Consider the following 20,782-nt stretch of genomic DNA (forward strand, 5'->3'; position numbering starts at 1 on the left):
TAGGAATACGGACTATATCTGTCCGAACGAAGGGACGGACGCCCCCTAGAAGAGTGTGAAGACCACGAATCACGAGAATGTGAACGGCGAACCCCAGATGGAGTCAAGGGTCTGTCCAGCATGATAACGTCGGACTCATGTGATCGCCGGGATGCAGGTGTTCTCTTTGGGGAAGAAGCATCCCCGGAACCGACTATTCGATTCAGAGAAAGAACGGGTGCGTGGGTACCCCCAGATTGCGGGGTGATCACACTCTCCAGCACTTGCTTGTCAGATTTAGATGAGTGCTTTCTCTTCCTCTTCTTCTTTTCCGAAGGAGACGGGGTGATCGGATCCGAAGGTAAGGGTCCCGACACCGATCCAACTCGAGGAGTCCTCGGTTCCGAGGGGGTAGGATACTCCTTCCTGAGGGAGCCAGCCGAGCTGGAACCAGCCGGTTCTGCATCAGGTCTCGACTCCAAAGTCGGATCCGATGGGGCGGGAACCGTCGGAGTCGAAGGACTCCGAGCCACGTGCGTCGGGCTCGGAGGTCTAGAAACGGTGGAGGGCGGGGACGGGCGGGGGCGTGGAGACTTGTTTGACGATTTCAAAGTCGGTGTAGTCGATGCTTCTGCCGCGGACGACCTGCACTTCCGAACAGTGTCGGTCACCGCCATCGCCCGCCGCCACAGATAAGCCTGGAGCCTCCCCGAGCGTTCCGCCCTAGCCTTCGAAGTAAAGGTGCGGCAGAACTTACATGCCTGTGGGTTGTGGGTTTCTCCCAGACAATACAGGCACTCCTTATGACCATCAGATTTAGTCATTTTTCGGTCGCATGTCGAACACCTCTTGAATAAGGCCTTGTCCAACATCTTCGCAACTCCAAAAACAACACTTGCAACAGAGCCAGAAGAACCTCTTCAGTCGGCGGCAAAAGAGGAACTGAGGGTACGTCGGGGGCGCCCCGCCTCTTAGGAGCCGTTTTCGGCGGGAAAAGCGGCCGCGCATGCGCGATGAGAGGCGAGGGCGCCCCCTAGTGGCTCAGAGCTGTAAAAATCTCCGGGATCGGCAGGCCTGCGCGTGCGCAGTCCCATGTGGGACTGCACAGGAAGACCGCCGATGAACAGTGGTTACCCAGGTCTCGTTGCTGGGGGTGGGGCTCACTGTATGGCCCATTTTCAAGGGCTCCACCCCACCACCCTATTTTCTGCCATTTGGGCCTTGAGGTCCTTGCAAGGTCAGCAAGGCCCTTTGGACATTGGATGTTACCCTATTGTTGCTGGTTGCGAAGGGCCCCCCATAACAGTTCCAGCTTCAGGGCCCCAAAAATGTAGATCCGCCCCTGGGTGCCCATGCCACAGAGACGTGTGTGTGCACATGTCAATATTTGAGAGAAAGGAGTGCATGTGTACTAACATGCAACAGTTGTATGCATATACATACACACACAGGAGTCCGCTTCCTCTCTGTACCATGCCCTTTCTATCCGCTACTGCTATTTCTTATGTTGGCATATTTATTTATTCACTTTATTTATACCCCGCCTTTTTCCCCTATAGGAGCACTTAGAGTGCAATCCTAAGAAGAGTTACTCCAGTCTAATCAATGGGCTTAGACTGGAGTAACTCTTTTAGGATTGCACTGAAAATGGCTTACATTGTTCTCTTCTCGTCCATTTTATCCTCACAACCTATGAGCTCCGATAGGTTAAGAGAATGTGTGACTGAACCAAGGTCACCCAGCAAGCTTCCATGGCAGAGTGGGATTCAAACCTGGATCTCCTAGAACCTAGCCCAATTCTCCCAACATTACACCACATTCGCTGTCAGTACCTTTTCCGTGGGTCACAGCGGGGTATCAAACAACACCACAGATTGGACCAAAATCAAAAAGAGTCCAGTAGCACCTTTAAGACTAACCAATTTTATTATAGCATAAGCTTTCGAGAATCAAGTTCTCTTCGTCAGATGCCTGATCAAAACTGGGCAGATACAGAAGAGGAGGGGGAAAGAGAGGGAAGGAGGGGAGCATAAATCACAAGAAGGCAGAATGCAATTAGCATAGAGGCAATCAAAACATTCCTTTGCTTGGAAATGTAAACATTTCCTTTTGGTGTGCAGTCAGTTTGTAGCAGTGAAGGTATCCAATTCCTATGTAGTATAAGCCTTCGGTAACCACAGCTCTCCCTGCCAGTTGCATCTGACAAAGAGAACTGTGGTCCCCGAAAGCTCACACCAGGCGTCACTGGGCTCCCCCAGATCACGCCTCTGTAAAGAGAATCTGTTACCTGTGGTAATGTGATAACCATTCATAGTCTCTATTCAGTCCCCGCTTGACAGAGTCAAATTTGCATATGAATTCCAATTCAGCAGCCTCCCGTTGGATTTTGTTTTTGAAAGGTTTCTGTTGAACCACAGCGACCTTTAACTGATGTACAGCAAGCAACAATGGATCAAGCAAGAGGTCTCTGAACTAGACTCTTCCATGAAGTGCACCCCCTCTGCACAGACCGGTAACTGGGAGATGTTTGCCACAACCAGAGAAACTATTTATTGTAATCTATTCACTGAATTACAGAACAAGAAGGAGAAGAAATTCTCAAAACTCCTGCCTGCAACAGAGAGCAAAAACACTTGGGATCCAAGCAACATCATCAATCTTTCCAGTTACAAGCTGAGCCCAGCAGAGGAATCAGTCCTCTCACGTGGACTATCCTTTTGCCCAGCCAGACCCACACAAACCATACAACTTTGTGGAGACCTGGAGGCCTATTTTAGACGCCTAAGACTGAAAGAATTCTTCAACTACTCTGCTGGACAAAACGACGAACAAAGCACTGAACAGACACCATCACAGCAGCCCCCACCCCCCCAACCCAGCAATACACAACCATCGTTACAAAACTCCAGGAAAAAGAATTCCACATGGACACCCCCTGAGGGCCGTAACTCCTCATTGGACTTTTACATTGAATGCTTCCGTAGACGTGCTCAGGCTGAGATAATTGACAAACAACAACACCTAAAGCAGAACCTCAGCCGTGGAGAAAGAGAGGCCATAAATAGCCTCCAAAATAATTCTGGCATCGTAATCAAGGAAGCTGACAAAGGCGGAGCAGTTGTCATCATGGATAAACAAAATTATATACAGAAAGCAGAAAGACAACTCTCCAACACAACATTCTATAAAATACTACCTTCTGACCCCACTGAACAATACAAAAGGGAACTCAATAAAATATTAAAAACACTCCCCATGGACATACAAGAATGCATCCATACGGACACACCCCAGGAACCACGACCAGGAAGATTCTACCTACTACCCAAAATCCACAAAGCGGGTAACCCAGGACGCCCAATTGTTGCAGGAAAATGCACCATCACAGTAGGAGTCTCGGGATACATGGACTCTATCCTCAGGCCCTATGCCACCAGCACACCCAGCTATTTACGGGACACCACTGACTTCCTCAGGAAAATACAATCCATTGACAACCTACCAGATGACACCATCCTAGCAACCATGGATGTGGAGGCCTTGTACACCAATATCCCACATGCAGATGGATTGCAAGCCATACAGAATATTATCCCGGACAAAACCACAGCAAACCTCGCCACTGAACTTTGTCACTTCGTACTCACAATTACTTCGAATTTGGTGACAACTTATATCTACAGGTTAATGGCACAGCCATGGGCACACGCATGGCACCACAATATGCTAACATATTCATGGCGGACTTAGAGCAATGCTTCCTCAGCTCCCATCCACTGGAACCACTACTATACTTAAGATTCCTGGATGACATCTTCATCATTTGGACCCATGGGAAGGAAGCCCTTGAGAGATTTCATCAGGACTTCAATAACTTTCACCCTACTATCAACTTAAGCCTGGACCACTCTACACAACAGGTACACTTCCTGGACACCACTGTACAACTACATAATGGACGAATAAATACCACCTTATACCGGAAACCAACAGACCGATACTCATATCTACATGCCTCCAGCTTCCACCCTAAACATACCACTCGGTCTATTGTCTACAGCCAAGCCTTACGTTACAACCGTATCTGCTCCAATGCTCTCGACCGAGAGTCACACTTAAGAGATTTACAACAAGCATTTTTGGGACTACTGTACCCACCAAATGAAGTGAAGAAACAAATTAACAGGGCCAGACTAGTACCCAGAAACAGTCTGCTCCAGGACAAACCTAAAGGAACTAACAACAGAACACCACTGGTTGTCACCTATAGCTCCCAGCTCAAACCCATCCAACGTATCATCAGTGAGCTACAACCCATCCTGGAAAATGATACCTCTCTCTCAGAAGCCCTGGGTGGAAGACCTTTCCTTGCCTACAGACAGCCCCCCAATCTTGCCTACAGACAGCCCCCCAAGGGAGGAATCAGTTGACAAAACCACATGGAAGAACAAATGCTAAATTTTCTCTCCTCCCACAGGACAGTTCCAATCTGCATTGGGACCCTGTATGGCTGCTAATGGATCTCTCAGCCCTTATCTAAATGAACTGAACATAGGTTCCCTTACGGAACTTGCCAAGTACTGTAGGCTGGAGTAGGCATGCCACACAGCCTCCATTAATTGCTCTTTACATTTCTACATTCCTGATCTCCTGGTCAGTTGGCATGCCACACAGGAAGACTCAGGACGTAGTTTAAATGTTTCACAATAACTCTCTCATCTTTCACAGAGCACAATATTCCCATACACTCTAAGTAATATTCTTACATGTCTTAAAGGTCCACTGTGTTCCTCTCGTCATGTTTCATAGATAAGACAAAAGCCTGATCACAGCATATTTGCTTAGTTGGCTGCAACTGGTTTGGAATGTGTAACTGTTGCTACAATTGTTGCTATAGACAGCTTCTTAATAAAACACTCGCCTCCATGTTGGGGGGACAGACTTTGCATCCAGATCCTGTCTCGTGTCGTTACTACAAAGTACCTAACTGTTTCTTCAAATAAAATAAGGGCAGCTTCTGGGATTATTAGTTGTATATTTTCATGTGTATTGTCTGATACCACACTGAGAAACACTCATGCAAAAGAAAAGAACGGGACTGTTTAAAGAACACAAAAAAAGAGAGTGAATCAAAATGGACTAATCAAACTGTTGTCAGATTTACTCACCGAACAGTATTCTGCAACATATAACATCCTTTTAAAATGAGCATAGGGACATGAAGTGACCTGAGAGATTAATAAAGGTTGGAAGGTTCTAATATCAAAATGGCAAGCAGCATTCAGAAGCAACAATGCAATGTAAAGAAGAAGCATGAGGGTACCCTGGAAACTGTTGTTGATCTTTTTTTTGGAAAGATTTTATTTAAAAAGAAAAGATAATTCTACAGGTCAGGCAATTGTAAAACATGCCAATCGTTCTATTAAAATCCTCCTCTCTAAACAAATAAAACAAGGGGGGAGGAGGGTCCCAACTCCCAATGCTGGGAATGACCATGCAGCAAATTCATAAATGTTTATTCACGTACAATCAGCTTAATTTTTCACAGCCACAAGCTGCTGCCTCACCTGCTTCTGCCTTTGATAGACTATTCTGGCAGAAACCACAGTTACCTACTCCGCAGGTGTACTATCGGAGCCTGCCAGATAAGACCTGGCAGGGGCCAGTCCCCCTGTTAACGTGGGGAAAAGGGTATGTTTCTGTTTTGTCATCCACAGGTCCTTTGTGGGTCCCTACCAGGTGTATCCAGCCAGCTCATGGCATCAAGTGGCAACCATCTCGAGATAGAAAAGCTCAGACTGCCAATTCACTTCTCATTCCTTGTGTGCTGTCCTCGCAACTTAATGTATCACCTTTTGCCTTGAGGAGTCTACTGATTAATTGCTTCTCTGTTGAAAAGTGCTATGCTAGATTCCAGCTGTGACTCTACAGTGAATCTCCTAAGTGATGAGAGGCCTTGGCCCTTGCAGTCTATGTTGGTGTTCCAGTGCTCACCATTATGAACCATCGAACTCTTAGCAAAAATAGCTTGTAGCCTGACTAAGACAATGAATGCAACTTCTATTTTAATTGCTGCCCTGAATGCTGAGATCATAGAGCTCAGACGTGCTGCTTTGGACAATCGTGCTGCCATCTTTGCAATTATTACTGCCAGCTCTACACTAATTCTGTGTGTGCTTCTCTGTTTTCTACCAACGACTGTACACGCTGACACCCAGCCTCTGCAGGACTGTCTTCGGTACAATTTGTGGAAACGGCTTGCTGCACAAGTGAACAGTTCCAACTTTTGCCAGCAGCAAACAAATGACATGAACTTATTGCTAGCTTCTTATTCCTGTGTGTACCCCTCTTGCCTTGCTTTTGAATGACACACCTTTAAGCATGTTTTTGAAACATAGTAACATGAAATATACTCAAATGTATGATTGGGGTCCAACTGTGCCCCAACTTCCATTGTTTGCAATGTCTCTTTACACTCCTTATGTAGCTTCCAATTCATCACAAAATCAAACTGTCTGTGCTCAAATAGTGAACTGCACCAAGCACAAATCCAAGCCTCACTGTCTTTCTGTAGGACCAAATGTGCTTAATTGTTCAAAAAACGAAAAATGTTTCCTTTGCATTTGCATATACTCAATTACCCCAAGGTTGGTTCTTTACCTGTGGTTCAAGAACATTTAATTACATACCTGCTAATTTGTCTGACTCTCTTCGCTGCCTAAGTCATTTAGCTATTGCTTTACCTTCCAAAGCCATGCTTACTGCTTCTCGTGAATATTGTTCAGTTACCCTTGATGCTATATGCTCTGAAGAAACCTTTCTCATTAATAAAGCTGAAGCTGTTGCTTTAGGGGCCTCTCTTACAGGGGTTCCAGCTCTTGCTATACTTAATGCTAACAATTTAAGACACTTGGCTTGCAACTTAGCTAAAACTATTAATGCCACCTCTGTAGCTTTAGCAGCACTGAATTCTGAGCAACAAGAACTTTGCAATGCTGTTTTAGACAATAGAGCTGCTATTAACTGTGAATCTGTAAAGAATATGTGTTGTTTTAATTTGTCTGATAATTCAAAAACTGTAAGCAAGCAACTGCAACAACTTTCTCACAATCTTCCATAAAATAAGATGTTTTACCCTCCTGGTGAAAAGCTCTATGGAGCTGGCTTCCAGGTGGCCTCTTAGGTACCATTGTACAATATGATGCATATGCTCTAATAGCGCTTATTGCAGGATGCTGTTGTATTCAATGTATTCAATGTACTTGTTGCTTTAGTAATTCCAAAACCACATCCTGCTGCATATTCCGTTACCACTTCTGTATCTAGTGTCCCAGCCTCTTGGCTTACATCCTCAGATGAGGATGAGGAAGATTGTTCTTGGAATGATGCTGAGAATGGCCCTTTGTTGCCACTTTAATTAAATAAATAAAACAGAGTGAAATGTAGGCCGGAGTAGGCATGCCACACAGCCTCCATTAATTGCTCTTTACATTTCTACATTCCTGATCTCCTGGTCAGTTGGCATGCCACACAAGAAGACTCAGGACGTAGTTTAAATGTTTCACAATAACTCTCTCATTTTTCACAGAGCACAATATTCCCATACACTCTAAGTAATATTCTTACATGTCTTAAAGGTCCACTCTGTTCCTCTCACCATGTTTCACAGATAAGACAAAAGCCTGATCACAGCATATTTGCTTAGTTGGCTGCAACTGGTTTGGAATGTGTAACTGTTGCTACAATTGTTGCTATAGACAGCTTCTTAATAAAACACTCACCTCCATGTTGGGGGGACAGACTTTGCATCCAGATCCTGTCTCGTGTCGTTACTACAAAGTACCTAACTGTTTCTTCAAATAAAATAAGGGCAGCTTCTGGGATTATTAGTTGTATATTTTCATGTGTATTGTCTGATACCACACTGAGAAACACTCATGCAAAAGAAAAGAACGGGACTGTTTAAAGAACACAAAAAAAGAGAGTGAATCAAAATGGACTAATCAAACTGTTGTCAGATTTACTCACCGAACAGTATTCTGCAACATATAACATCCTTTTAAAATGAGCATAGGAACATGAAGTGACCTGAGAGATTAATAAAGGTTGGAAGGTTCTAATATCAAAATGGCAAGCAGCATTCAGAAGCAACAATGCAATGTAAAGAAGAAGCATGAGGGTACCCTGGAAACTGTTGTTGATCTTTTTTTTTTTTTGGAAAGATTTTATTTAAAAAGAAAAGATATGAACAACAATAGAAAGTGCATAGTCAATCTTTATTACGGTCATAGACCACACAATAATAGCATACAACCCAGTCATGGTAAGTCATATTATTTACAAATCTATTCACTAAAATTTCAGGGTACAGAGTCTTAAATATTTAAAACCTTAAAACCTGAGTGCCTAAGACCAAATTATTAAATATTAAAATCCTTAACATTATAAAATATTTAAATATTTCCCCCTGTAAAATACTTCCTAATCCGTATGGCTTGCACAGCAAAATTTGCCACCTTTAATGTAATTTCATGGTCCTTATCGGCTAAAAGCTTATCTAGATAGAATCTGTCATTTCTACCTGGGAACCGATTACAAATTGGAGTTATGAAGATTGCCCTAATATTTTGATAAAGCTCACACTCGAAGAGTACATGTCCCCTAGTTTCTATCTTTCCAGCCCCACATATACATACTCTTTTCTCGAGTGGTTGTTTTGCATATCTGCCCTCCATGACCGCTGATGGTAACGTGTCCATTCTGAGGAGGGTAACTGCTCTTCTATAATCTGCTTTATCCAAGTTTTGTAAGTAAGGCATCATTATCACTTGGTTTAGGCTATCTATTCCCGGGAAGTACCCTTTGACTTGACTCAAGTCGTTCTGCCTTTCAATATCCAGGATTCTTTGTTTCACAAAGGGTTTGACCATGTCATGTTCCATATTCATCAGAAACTGTTTGGAAAGGCCATAATAACCCAATTTGCGCTCTGTTTCTTTGATCCAAAGTGGTGCTTTAGAATCCCATGCTATTAAACCAGTTAAACCGGAGGGATTAGTTATTAGCTTAAACCAATAGACAATGGTAGCAATCCACAGGCGTGCTTTTACAGTGACCATACCGGATTCCAAACGAATATGTGCATTAGGGACACAAAAGGGAACCTGCAAAATGTGCCTTAAAAACTTGGATTGCACTTTTTCCAGTGACTGCCAATAAGACTGATGTGTTGTTATGCTCAAGGCCGCCGCATAAAGTAATTGGGCAAGAGACTTAGCCTTGAAAATCTTGACTGCTGCTGCAACATTCCGGCCCCCAGAAGACCAATAAAATTAATAGAAAGTGCATAGAAACTTATACAAACCCTACATTTGAATTAGATTTAAACTAACAGAAAAATATATTCAAAGTATACAACAGGACAACTAAATTATACAATAGCTCTCTTTACTTCTCCTTATACCCAGAATTTAATGTCAATGATTTCTAATCAGTCATCTCCTCTGTATTTTATCTCTATAATTACCTTAATTTATCTTAATTTTAACCTAAATAATCGAAGAAATCTTTCCACTTTTCTCAAAATTCCAGTATTGGTCTATTGTGCACATAGGAAGTTAATTTAGCCACTGATGCATATTCACACATCTTATCTGTCCATTCAGGCATGTAAGGTAACAAATCTGTTTTCCATTTTGCTGCATATAGTACTCTCGCAGTTGTCGCCATATATCGGAAAAGATCTCTCTATTCTTTTGTAACATTATTTGGTAAAATATTTAATATTTGGATTTTGACTGGAACCTTGCTCATCTTACCTATGGCGGACGAATACCACCGTAGGTCTTTGCAGGTTGTTTATTTAAGGCTAACTTAAATAAGCAACTGGCTTTCACTTTTCTTGCTTCCCATTTCATGTCCAAAGCAAAACTGCTACAACTATATCACCTTTGTTGAAATACTTGAGCTTCAACTCTCTTCAGCTGCTTCAGACATTACACAGAAAAGTTACAGCGGGATGCTATGAGTTATTTCCATTCTTCAAAATGGAAATGTTTCTGAAACCGCCTTAGATGACATCTTGCTGGTAAATAGTTCCACGCAGGAAGATTCAGATTCTAAGGCAGTCTCCTCATTGCTTCAGTTGTTCAAGATACACCCACAAAACACTGTGTGAATGTGTACATAGATGTGTGCTACCACCACTTGTTTTCCACTGCAAACATAACAGATACATGCCAGAGAGAAGGGGAGAGAGAGAGAGAGAGAGAGAAGACTGGCTACAAACAACTGCTGCGCTTACAGTTGCAGGTCTAAAGCAAAACCTTAATGAACATTTCCCCTACAATGAAAATAATACATATGGACCTCCTGCACCTTCACGTCTGCTTGATACGTTTTGCAAAAATGATTAAAAAGACAATGCATGTGTGAGTTGGTGTGGTGGTCAATGCTAAACCAGTACTGAGGAGACTAGGGTTCAGGTCTAGCCAACAGTCAGTGCCTATCCATTTCAGCTTAAACTATTTCAATGGGATGGTTTGGAAAAATAAAATATAGGAGGGGAGAACTCAATAGGCTCGTTTCAGGTCAGAGTTGAAAAGTGATAGCCTCCCCATATTCGCATTGCGAAGCAGCCTTCAAACCACAATCTTCTTTGCATTCTGATGTACTTTATTCCCCACGTTGGGGACCTTTTGGCCAGCGGACGAGAGAAGAGGGCACTGCACCCCCACCCTTTAAATTCAGTGTGTTCACACAGCACCTAATTGATTTCCCGCGCCCAAAGACAGCCTCGAGCAGGGCAGGAGCTGCGCAGCGGGGAAAGAGTCCGTGGGCTCCACGTGTACCTGACACGCTCCTTCCTTCAGAGAGCCAAGGAACACGGACCAGAGATCCAAAACGAGAAGCGCCAAGCGCCGCCCTGCCCGGTCGCTCTCGCCTCGCGCTTTACCTTCCACGTTTGGTCCGGATGGAAGTCTCGAGCTCGCAAGAAGCGGACTAGAAAGGCGTCCGAGAAGCCGAGCGGCCACGGCTGCATCTGCTCCTCTTCGGCTCGGCGCCGCAGTTCAGCCACGGCGGCTCTCACAACTGGGGCGTCGTCGGGCAGCTCGTTGAGATTCCCCGGCAGGGGCCGCGGCTCCTCCGGGCTCATGGCCGTGATGCTACTGCGGAGGCAGGAAGGGAAGGGGCGCCCCGGCAACCCACACTTGGCTGGAGCGGGGACAGGGCTGGACTCTTCCCGGCCCTGCTTTCGTGCCGCGTTACATAACCGAAGGCGGGAGCAGCTGGCCCGACCAGCCCAGCCGCCGACCCGGCTGCCAAAAGCACCTCGGAACAAAGTTGCGCCGCACTCCCCATTAGCAAGCTGGCAGCAAGCCAAGCATTCAACAAGCCTTCGCACACCTTTCCGCCCCCCCGCCAGCAGCCCGAACTCCGCCGGCGCCACCCCCGCCTGGGGTCCTGGGACTGGCGCAACGAGGGAAGCATTGTGGGTAGGGAAGGGGCAGGCAGAGGCCGAGAGCCAAAGGGGGCCGCCGTTGCCTGTCAAGCCCGCGGGCTGCCCAAAGCCGCCTTAGAGAAGACTCGCGGCTTCCCGCTTAGATGGCCGCAAGTGGACTAAACCACTTGACCCCTGGGTAGGAGGGGAGCTGTCGAGCGTGGGATGCATAAACCATTCAGAGAGCGGCTCGGAATTTAACTTGCGTGGGGAATCGCCAGGATTTACACCAACCCCTTGTAATGACAATATATTCCATATACGTGTCCGCATAATCTTTCTGCTTACTCTCCTTTGTGCAAGCTTCTTGGGACGGAAATCTACTGCTGTCTTGTTACTCTGGTGCTACAATATACACACTGATAGTGTGATATCAATATCTAGATACCAATATCTATATCTGTATCTACATCTCTCTGTATAGATATATATCTCACTTCTCACCTCTGGGACATAGTAGTAAATAACAAGCGTGCCTCTGAGCGTGCATAGAGCAGCTTTCTCTTACACCACATACCCACAACACAACAGTCATTTTGCATCTGGGAAGAAGACGGGTTTTCTAGAGAGACGGCTGTGAGCATGAGCCCTGGCAACTTCCTTTATAGAAATTAAATGCTGGTCGTCTTAGTTTATTGTAATCAAACCATCCCACTCAAGATGGTATCAAGATGGTTATAAGATAGATGTCCTGGTGTTTTCCAATGTATAAATGAAATGGATTCAAAACTACATGAGTCAGGGCTTTTTTCAGCTGGAATGTGGTAGAATGGAGTTCCGGCACCTCTTGAAAATGGTTACATGGCCGGTGGCCCCATCCCCTGATCTCCAGATTGAGGGAAATTTAGATTGCCCTCTGCGCCTGGCTCCAAGGGCAATCTAAACTCCCTTCTGTCTAGAGATCAGGGGGTGGGGCCACCGGCCATGTGACCATTTTCGCCAAGGGTGATTTAAACTTTAAAATCGAGGAGGTGGGAAGCCCACTTGTTCCAGCTGACCCAAAGTGACATCATTATGTGGTCCTGAGTTCCACCACCTCTTTTCCCAGAAAAAAACTCCTTATATTAGTGATTTTTAATTTGAAACAGAAGAGTGTGATCTTGAGTATATGGCATCGTTTAACCCTTATTTCTTAATTGAATACTCCTTTGGATAATGCACTTTCCTGCGCAGGTTGAGCATGGGTGAGATTTTTTCAAACTATAATATCTTAGCTCTAAAAAGAAGCTTTGAAAATCCTAAAGTTTTTCAGATTTTTAGGGTTCAGTCCTCTGTTGAGCACGATATGTTAGGAAGTGTGCTGTGCTGGTTTTCAATTTCTTCATAACTGTTGATCTGGAACATTTTTACAAAACAAATTATTTTGCAACTTTTGCATTCCACTCCAATGTTTAGTATTTTGCTAATTTAAGAGGCTATTTGTTCAAGAATTGCTGTGTTCAGAGGGGGAAAAGGCTGAGAAGAAGATATTTTAAAAGTTCAAACTATCTCAGTAAGCCTCTACCCAGTTTTTTATTATGTCACAGCTGTGCATTTCAGTTTTTTATAACTGAGTGCTCAGTCTGGCCATCTTTAGTTTACACCCCTGGAAGTGATCCTCACTATTCTCTGCTCTCTTTGCAACTTGTCAGGATTTCTGCTACACAAGCAGCCACATGTAGAAGATGCTAGCTAATTCAGGTCTTCTGGCATTAACAATCACTGAAAAGCAGGGAAGAAATTTTGCAACAAATTCTATATGACAATATGTATTTCTTTGTATCTATTTCTTTGATTCACATGACTTGCTACCTGTGGATCATGATGATGAAAAACTTCTAGTAAAGCAGTTTTGTTATGTAGCATTGGTGAGAATATATTGATCAACTGAAACACAAATAATACTCTGTGACACTGAGAGATCTCTGTCTTTTGGTGCTACACCTCTGAAGATGCCAGCCACAGCTGCTGGCGAAACGTCAGGAACTACAATGCCAAGACCACGGCAATACAGCCCGGAAAACCCACAACAACCATCGTTCTCCAGCCGTGAAAGCCTTCGACAATACAACAAATAATACTATTCTCTAAAAGTTGAAACATAAGGAGAACTCTTCTCTAAAGGGCTGACTTTTGTAATGTGACTATATTTTGGTGGTAAAACCATGACCATAGCCCAGTGTGAAAAGATCAGTTATTGCAACATCCCAAGAACTGATTTTCAGGATGTGCTAACTTGACGTTATACCGTTGAGGGGTATTTCACAAGAACAAAATATGAAAAATAAGGTGACAGCTATTTTGTTGCACAACTTGTATTCTGTATAACAGGCTACTATTAGTACTGAATATGGGAAAACAGAATGATTTCCAACTGGCAAGCATATCAAACAAGGATGCATTTTATCTCATTATCTGTTTAATCTATAAACAGAACATGTTGAACAGAAAGCTGGATTAGATTTACATGAAAGTGGAGTGAAAATTGGTTTCAGGAACATTAAACATTTGAGTTATGCAGATGACACCGCATTACTGGTAGAAAAAGTAAAGGCATGGGACAACTACTGATGAAGGTGAAAGGAGAAAGTGCCAAAGGAGGATTACACCTAACATCAAGAAGACAAAAGTAACGACTACTGAGGAATTACACAACTTTAAGAATGATAATGAAAAAAATGACATGGTTCAAGATTTTCTGCCCCTTGGCTCAATCATCAACCAAATAGGGGACTGCAACCAAAACATCAGAAGGAGTTTGAGACTTGGAAGGGCAGCCATGAAGGAACTGGAAAAGATTCTTAAGTGCAAGGAAGTGTCACTAGAGACGAAGATCAAGATAATTCATATTGTGGTGTTTCCCATTACTATGTATGAATGTGCAAGTTGGACAATGAAGAAAGCTGACAGGAAGGAGATTTATTCATATGAAATGTGGTGTTGGAGGAGAGTTTTATGAATACCATGGATGGCCAAAAAAGACAAATACTTCTAGATCAAATCAAGCCTGAATTCTCCCTAGAAGCTAAAATGATGAAACTGAGGCTATTGTACTTTGGTCACATCATGAGAAAACAACCCTCACTGGGAAAAACAATAATGCTAGGAAAAGTGGAAGGCAGTAGGAAAAGAGGAAGACCTAAAATGAGATGGCTTGATTCAATAAAGGAAGCTGCATCTGCTGTGTATGTATAAAATGATAACTTCAGAGATTTTTGCAAACAAAACCACAAGCAAGGCCATCCTTTACTCCCAAAGAATGGATGAAAAACCCCTATATTTGGTATTGCTTAAAAATAAATATTATTTGTTTAGATACACATTTAAGTGACTGAATCCAAATGCAACACTCAAGGGCTTGCATAGTCTCAGTTTAACTTGTTCTTTCTTCCCTCTGTAAAGATGACCCTTATGACATTTAAAACGTTTAGAAATTCTCGTGTTTCAAAATTACAGTTAAGCATGAACTGCTGCTTTGCAAGAAAAAACAATTCCAAAGTTTCATTAGGCTCTTTAGGCTCAGCAATCCATAGTGATAATTTAACTGAACTCCTATGGAAACTCATGAAGAAATATTGTCTGTTGAAAATGAGTTTTACGTCCAAGAACACAGGCTCAAGGGCATGCAGGTTATCAATGTATGTGTGTATGGGGGGGGGGTACACTTCGTCAGGTCCAAGGGGTCCAGCCTGAGTTGCAAGCTTATTACTATGATGTGACATGTTGGAGCCAGATTTCTTCCATAACTCATGAGACAGTAGGGAATGTATAGGACTATGCATCACAAGTTTGCAAGGACTTATGTCACAAGTCCGGGTAAAGAAGGATTATGCTTGGGTCCATTTATACTGAAATCATTGAGGGTGTAAGAGCATTCCAATGCAGAGCTACTCCAGGCTAAACCCATTGTTTTCATTTGATTTGAACTGAAGTAACCCTGTTTAGAATTGTGCTGAAAGTCACTGTTAATCTTTGTGTTACCACATCCTTGCAAATATGTGAACATGCATGTTCAGACTGGTATGGGGAATTGGCTTGCTTGTTTGTGTGAGGAGTGAGAATAAGGATCTCTACCTATTGAGGTGGCTGTGAGGAACATGATTCAGCAGGAAAAGGATTTAAAGGTTTAAAGAGAAATATGGAATTTATTGAGGGATTGGGTACAAATATTAGGAAGGGGGGGCGGCGGCAGGGAACATATCCTGAGTAAATACTAGCAAGTATTAAAACATAAGCAAATAACACATTTCCTAACAGCACCCAGAAAATAGCAACCAGAACTATTCCAATTCTAATTGGAGCAGGAGTTCCCTCTAAGCTAAAGGTGTAAATATGGGGAAACGGAGAGTAGAATTTAAGAAGAGTGTCTAGTCTTTCTAACTAGCAGAGAGAAGAATGCCAGCTTTCTGTGTGATGCAGTATTAACTAGAAAATAAGGATAGATAAGATGGCGAACAAAGACATACCTCTCCTATTCTGCATAGCAATCAGGACAACGCAGGAAGGATCCAGTGAGCTGGAAACCTACTGCAGCTTAGAAGAAACTCAGCGGAGACTAACAGTACAATCCTATGGAAAGTTACTCCAGTCTAAGACCATTGAAGTGAACAGGCTTAGACTGGAGTAACCCTCCATAGGACTGCACTGAAAGTGATTTCAGCAAGAGTAGATCAACTATGGAAATGAGATAACAAGTAGGACCCAGAAGCCGACTACAAAAGTTTTGGGATTGAAGGGTGGCTTTTATGCACCTTTAGTTGCATTGAGAGAACAGTGTCTCTGCTGCAAAAGGATTGGCTCTAGATTAGAAACTCTGAATCTAATTGGAAGATTTGAATTTTAGGGGAATAAAAGGTAGAGAGAACTCCTTATGTGGGCTGATTTAGAAGTGTGTGGATAATATGGAACAGTCAGCCTAGGGTGATTAGTTTACCTGATAGGTAGTCAGCTCAGGTCTGTTGGACAAAGGCTGGGTAGTGGCTTGATTGATTTATCTGAGCAGCAATTTTGAGAACAATGGGAAGATTTGAATCAGGGATCCTCAGCTGTCGCAGAGCACTTTACATCCAGTGCTTGCATACCATGTACAAAATAATGCAGGAAGAGGAGCCTTTGTCTTCCAGCCTGGTAGGGCTTGATTTCATCAGACTTGCTTTGCACCTTGCCCTCCCCAGTTCATCCTGCAAAAAAAAAAAGGAAGAAAGAAAAGGAAAAAAAAACCTGCAGCAGATAAAAGTGCTGACTGCAAAATTTTTATGTACTTTGAAACTAACTTGAAAACTACTGGCTGTAGTGTAATGTTTTGATTTCAGGACTACCATTTCTTTGTAGGGATCAGCTGTCATTTCTGTGCCATGGGTTCAAGGAAAAAGGTTACCACTTCCAAATTTTCCTACTAAACAAGTCAAAGAGAAAAAGCCCCAAGCCAAGTTGATAGTTAACTAAGAGCGCACATTCCATGTTGGGGTCATTAGATTTTTTAGGTATGTATTGTTTACTTGTACTTTTGTTCAGCCACAAACATTATGAAAAAGATGGCTCAATAAATATTTGAGTAGTTTTTAATTATTGACTGATCTAGTGCAAGTAGTAATTGCTGAAGCAACCAATGATGGCTATTATGTTCCCTAACAAATCATACATTGATCATGTTCTTTTCAGCTTTTAGTTGGAGGGATAATCAATGTACTTTACATGGCAGCTTTCCACAATTTTGATTCAATTTTTGTAGCAAACAAAATGTGAAAATGGAAAAAGCTGGTATTTTAAAACAGGTATTTGTTCTAGTTCTAGGGGTGTGCACCCTGAAAATATTCAGGTTTCCTGCTTCGAGAAAAAAATTCAGGAATATCCAAAACTCAAAAGTGGCAAGCCACTTCGGATTCAGGTATTTGAATCGCTTCGTTATGCTCCATAAAGATTTGGAACATAACAAAGTGATTCGGAGGGGAGGCTTTCTCCCAGCACCCCCATGCCCAGCCACCCCTCACCCCCCTTAGCCCCCCAGCCCCTCCACCCCACTTACATGGCTGGGTGGGGAAGGCCAGAGCCGCCACCACGCCACTACCTCTTTGGCCTGCATGGCCAGCTGGGCGGTGGGAAGGGGCGGAGCCACCTCCTCCACTGCTGCGTGGCCCTGCAAGGTGGTGGGGAGGGCCGGAGCTGCCTCCTCTGGCCCTTCCTGCCTCTCAAATGGCCACCATGGCAGCCATTTGAGGGGTAGGAAGGGCCTTCTCCACCTCTTCCGCTGTGACGCGGTCCCGCAGAGCAGTGGGGAGGGCTGGAGCTGACGCCACCACTGCCTCCTCCTGGCCTGCAGTGGCCCTCAGGGTGGCTGAGAAGGCTGGATCCAGTGGTGCGTGGCCCAGCAGGGCAGCGGGGAAGGCTGGAGCCGCCACAGCTGCCTCCATGGCCTACTGGGCAGCCGAGAAGGCTGGACCTGCCATTGCCGCACTGCCACCTCCACCACTGCAGCGGCAGGGCAAAGGTAAATGGAGGGGTGGGGCTGGGGGGGTTGGAACATTTAAATGCCCCTGCCACTTGCAAGTGGCAGGAAAGGGGCCCTTTAAACTTCAGCTGTCAGGCGAGGAGATTCCCCCACCTGCCAGCTGAAGTTTAAAGGGACCTGCCACTTGCAAGAGGCAGGGAAAGGGCCCTCTAAATTTGGGCCCTGAAGCTTCCTGAAGCAACCTGAATGCTTCGGGAAGCTTTGATTCGGGATTTCTGAATCAGGGCCAGCATGCTGGCTCCAATTTGGGAATCCCAAATTTTTACAATTTGGGAATCCCGAAGCGCTCCCCCCTGGCTAGTTCCAACCAGTGATTTGGGTTTCCCAGAAAATATGAATTGGAAAAAAATCTGGAAAACTTCCCAGTGCCCTAAATAGAGAATGTTCCAATTCAGCACATTTATTTCAACTTATTTTGTAAACAAAATACTTCATATTAATTTTATGACCGAATAACAATACTTGAACTGAATTTTTAATTAAGAAAAAATTAATCAAATGAAGTTTACAAATTATTATGACAAATTCAAAGCTTTATGTGGAAATTCAAAGCTTTATGTGGAAATTATTTTTATTGGAATAATACCTGTAAAAATGTAAAACAATATATCATGCACTTCTCTTACAGCATTTAAATGTGAGGGGGAAGCTGCACTTGAAAGTGCTGACACACTAATTTTAGCACACTTAAATCATAATGCATAATATGCGGTGGGGAGGGCTGGTAGATTGGTGAATGCACCCCTGAGAGAGGGGATGGTCACCACCTTGAAGCAGGCAGTGGTGCTTCCACTCCTAAAGAAACTTAGTCTAGACCCAGGAGAGTTGAATAACTACCACTTAATCTCTAATGTACTATTCTTCAGCAATGTGATTGAATGAGTGGTGGCTAGGCAACATCAGGGATTCTTAAATGGATTGTTTGGATCCATTCCAATCTGGTTATGAGCCTGAAATGGCTTTGATCACCTGATGAATGACCTACTCTAAGAGATGGTCAGGGAGAATGAGACCCTGTTAATTTTCCTGGACCTCTTAGTAGCTTTTGATACCATTGATCATGGTATTCTTCTGGACTGCCTTTCAGGGTTAGAACTGGGGAGAACTGTTCAGAAGTGTTCTTTCTCTGAAATCTTTCTGAAGGTAGATTTCAGAGTGTGGTGTTGGGGAACTGCTGCTCTGCACCGTGGCCTCTGGTCTACAGGGTCCCAAAAGTTTTCATCATGCCCCCCATGCTTTTTAACATCTACATAAAGCCACTGGGAGATGTAATCTGGAGATTTGGGCTGAATTGCTACCACTATGTGGATGATACTCAGCATCTCACGCTCATAGCAGATCCCACAGAGGCTGTGGAAACAGTGAACAAGGAGGTACAAGAATATGTACCTCCTGAGACTGATAGGGAAAAAAGCATTGGGGTTGTAGAGAGCAACAGACATTTGGAGTCATAGTTGGCATCTCAATGGAAGTGACAACCCAGTACACTACAGCAGTGAAAAAGGTAAATTCAGTGCTATGGATTATTACAGTCATCTTCACAGGTCCTGCTTCATGTGCCTCCACCTTCTGAGGCTAGATGGGCAACCTGAGAAAAGATCTTCTTGGCTGTGGTGCTCACCAATCATTATTATTGGTCCTAATCTCTGGTTTTGTATGTTTTCTTGAATTTGTTTAAATATTTTGTGTTTTATTTTAAATGCTGTTTTAATGTTGAAATGTTTGCTGCCTTGGGGCCCATTAGGATGAAAAGACAATTTGCAGTGCAATCCTAAGTAGTTACTCCAGTCTAAGCCCAGTGATTTCAATGGACTTAGACTGGAGTAACTCTGTTTAGGATTACACTGATGTTATGTTTTAATGATAAGTTCCCACTTCCCGCGTTTTTAGAGCAAGAACTAATTGTAATAAGCAATACCTTTCCTTTGAGCAGCCTGCACTAGCTACTTAATTTTTTTTTCAAGAGCCTTGCAAGATACAAGATACACCTGGCAGGTGGAACTGGTCACAAAATGGTGGCTTGTGTAGAAAAATTCAGAATAGGTCTAGTGCTCCTTTGCTCTTTTCTAAAAGCAAACCAGACCACCACCCTAAATTGCCCTGCAAGGGCAAAATGTTTTCTCCCTGGAAGAGGCAGAGGGAAACAGTTAATAGCACACTCCTTTCCTCTTCAGAGCAAGGGTGCATGTGTGTGAATGTGAAGAGGCAGATAGGATGTTGGTGCCATCTCTTTTCCATGCAGCACAAATGTGCAAACATGTGTGCCTCATTTTCCTTCAGACAAAAAAGAAATTGCTGCAGTAGCTTAAAATGATTACAGCAGGAGATCTAGTCTTAATTGCGTGGAAAGCTCCTGGACATTTGAATGATCTTTGCCTACTCCTGGCCTACAATAATGCAGTCCGGGAAAAGCTCAGCCATTTGATTCTGTTGATGATATAAGCTGGATCAAAGTTCAGCAACAGAAACCATTTCCTAATGGCCAGTCTTTTCCATAGTCCATTTAAATAACAATTCACTTCACTATGCTCTTCACACACAAAATTAGAGCAACTAAATTGCAATTTTAACCAATTCCTCATTCCTCAACACCTCCTAGCCCTCCGGCAGCATTTCATGGAGATCAGTGGGTGAGATGAGGCAGGAAAGTTCCATTCTGCTGAAAATTTAGTCTGGATCCAACTCAATATCTACTCTACTGAATATCCCAGACCTTGTCCAACACTTGGAGGAAGAAGAACATCAAGAACACAAACAACTTTAATCTGCAGTACAATTTATTTGCCTAATTAAGATTCCAAGAAGAAGCATGATAC

At 43.5% G+C, this 20,782-nt stretch overlaps 1 protein-coding gene across 2 annotated transcripts in view; it reads right to left on the reverse strand.

Annotated features, from left to right (window-relative positions):
* TTPA (alpha tocopherol transfer protein) overlaps positions 1 to 11,475 on the reverse strand; it is a 35,207-nt gene extending 23,732 nt beyond the window's left edge. The window contains exon 1 of one of the 2 annotated variants that reach the window (XM_054984669.1): positions 10,934 to 11,475. In XM_054984669.1, coding sequence (XP_054840644.1) covers positions 10,934 to 11,134 — 201 coding nt within the window. In that variant the 5' untranslated portion in view covers positions 11,135 to 11,475. The remainder of the gene's footprint in view (positions 1 to 10,933) is intronic. The other variant, XM_054984670.1, reaches the window with a different exon arrangement.
* Positions 11,476 to 20,782: the final 9,307 nt, after the last annotated feature.

Source organism: Eublepharis macularius, chromosome 7, assembly GCF_028583425.1.
Source record: "Eublepharis macularius isolate TG4126 chromosome 7, MPM_Emac_v1.0, whole genome shotgun sequence".
NCBI classification, from domain to species: Eukaryota; Metazoa; Chordata; class Lepidosauria; order Squamata; family Eublepharidae; genus Eublepharis; species Eublepharis macularius.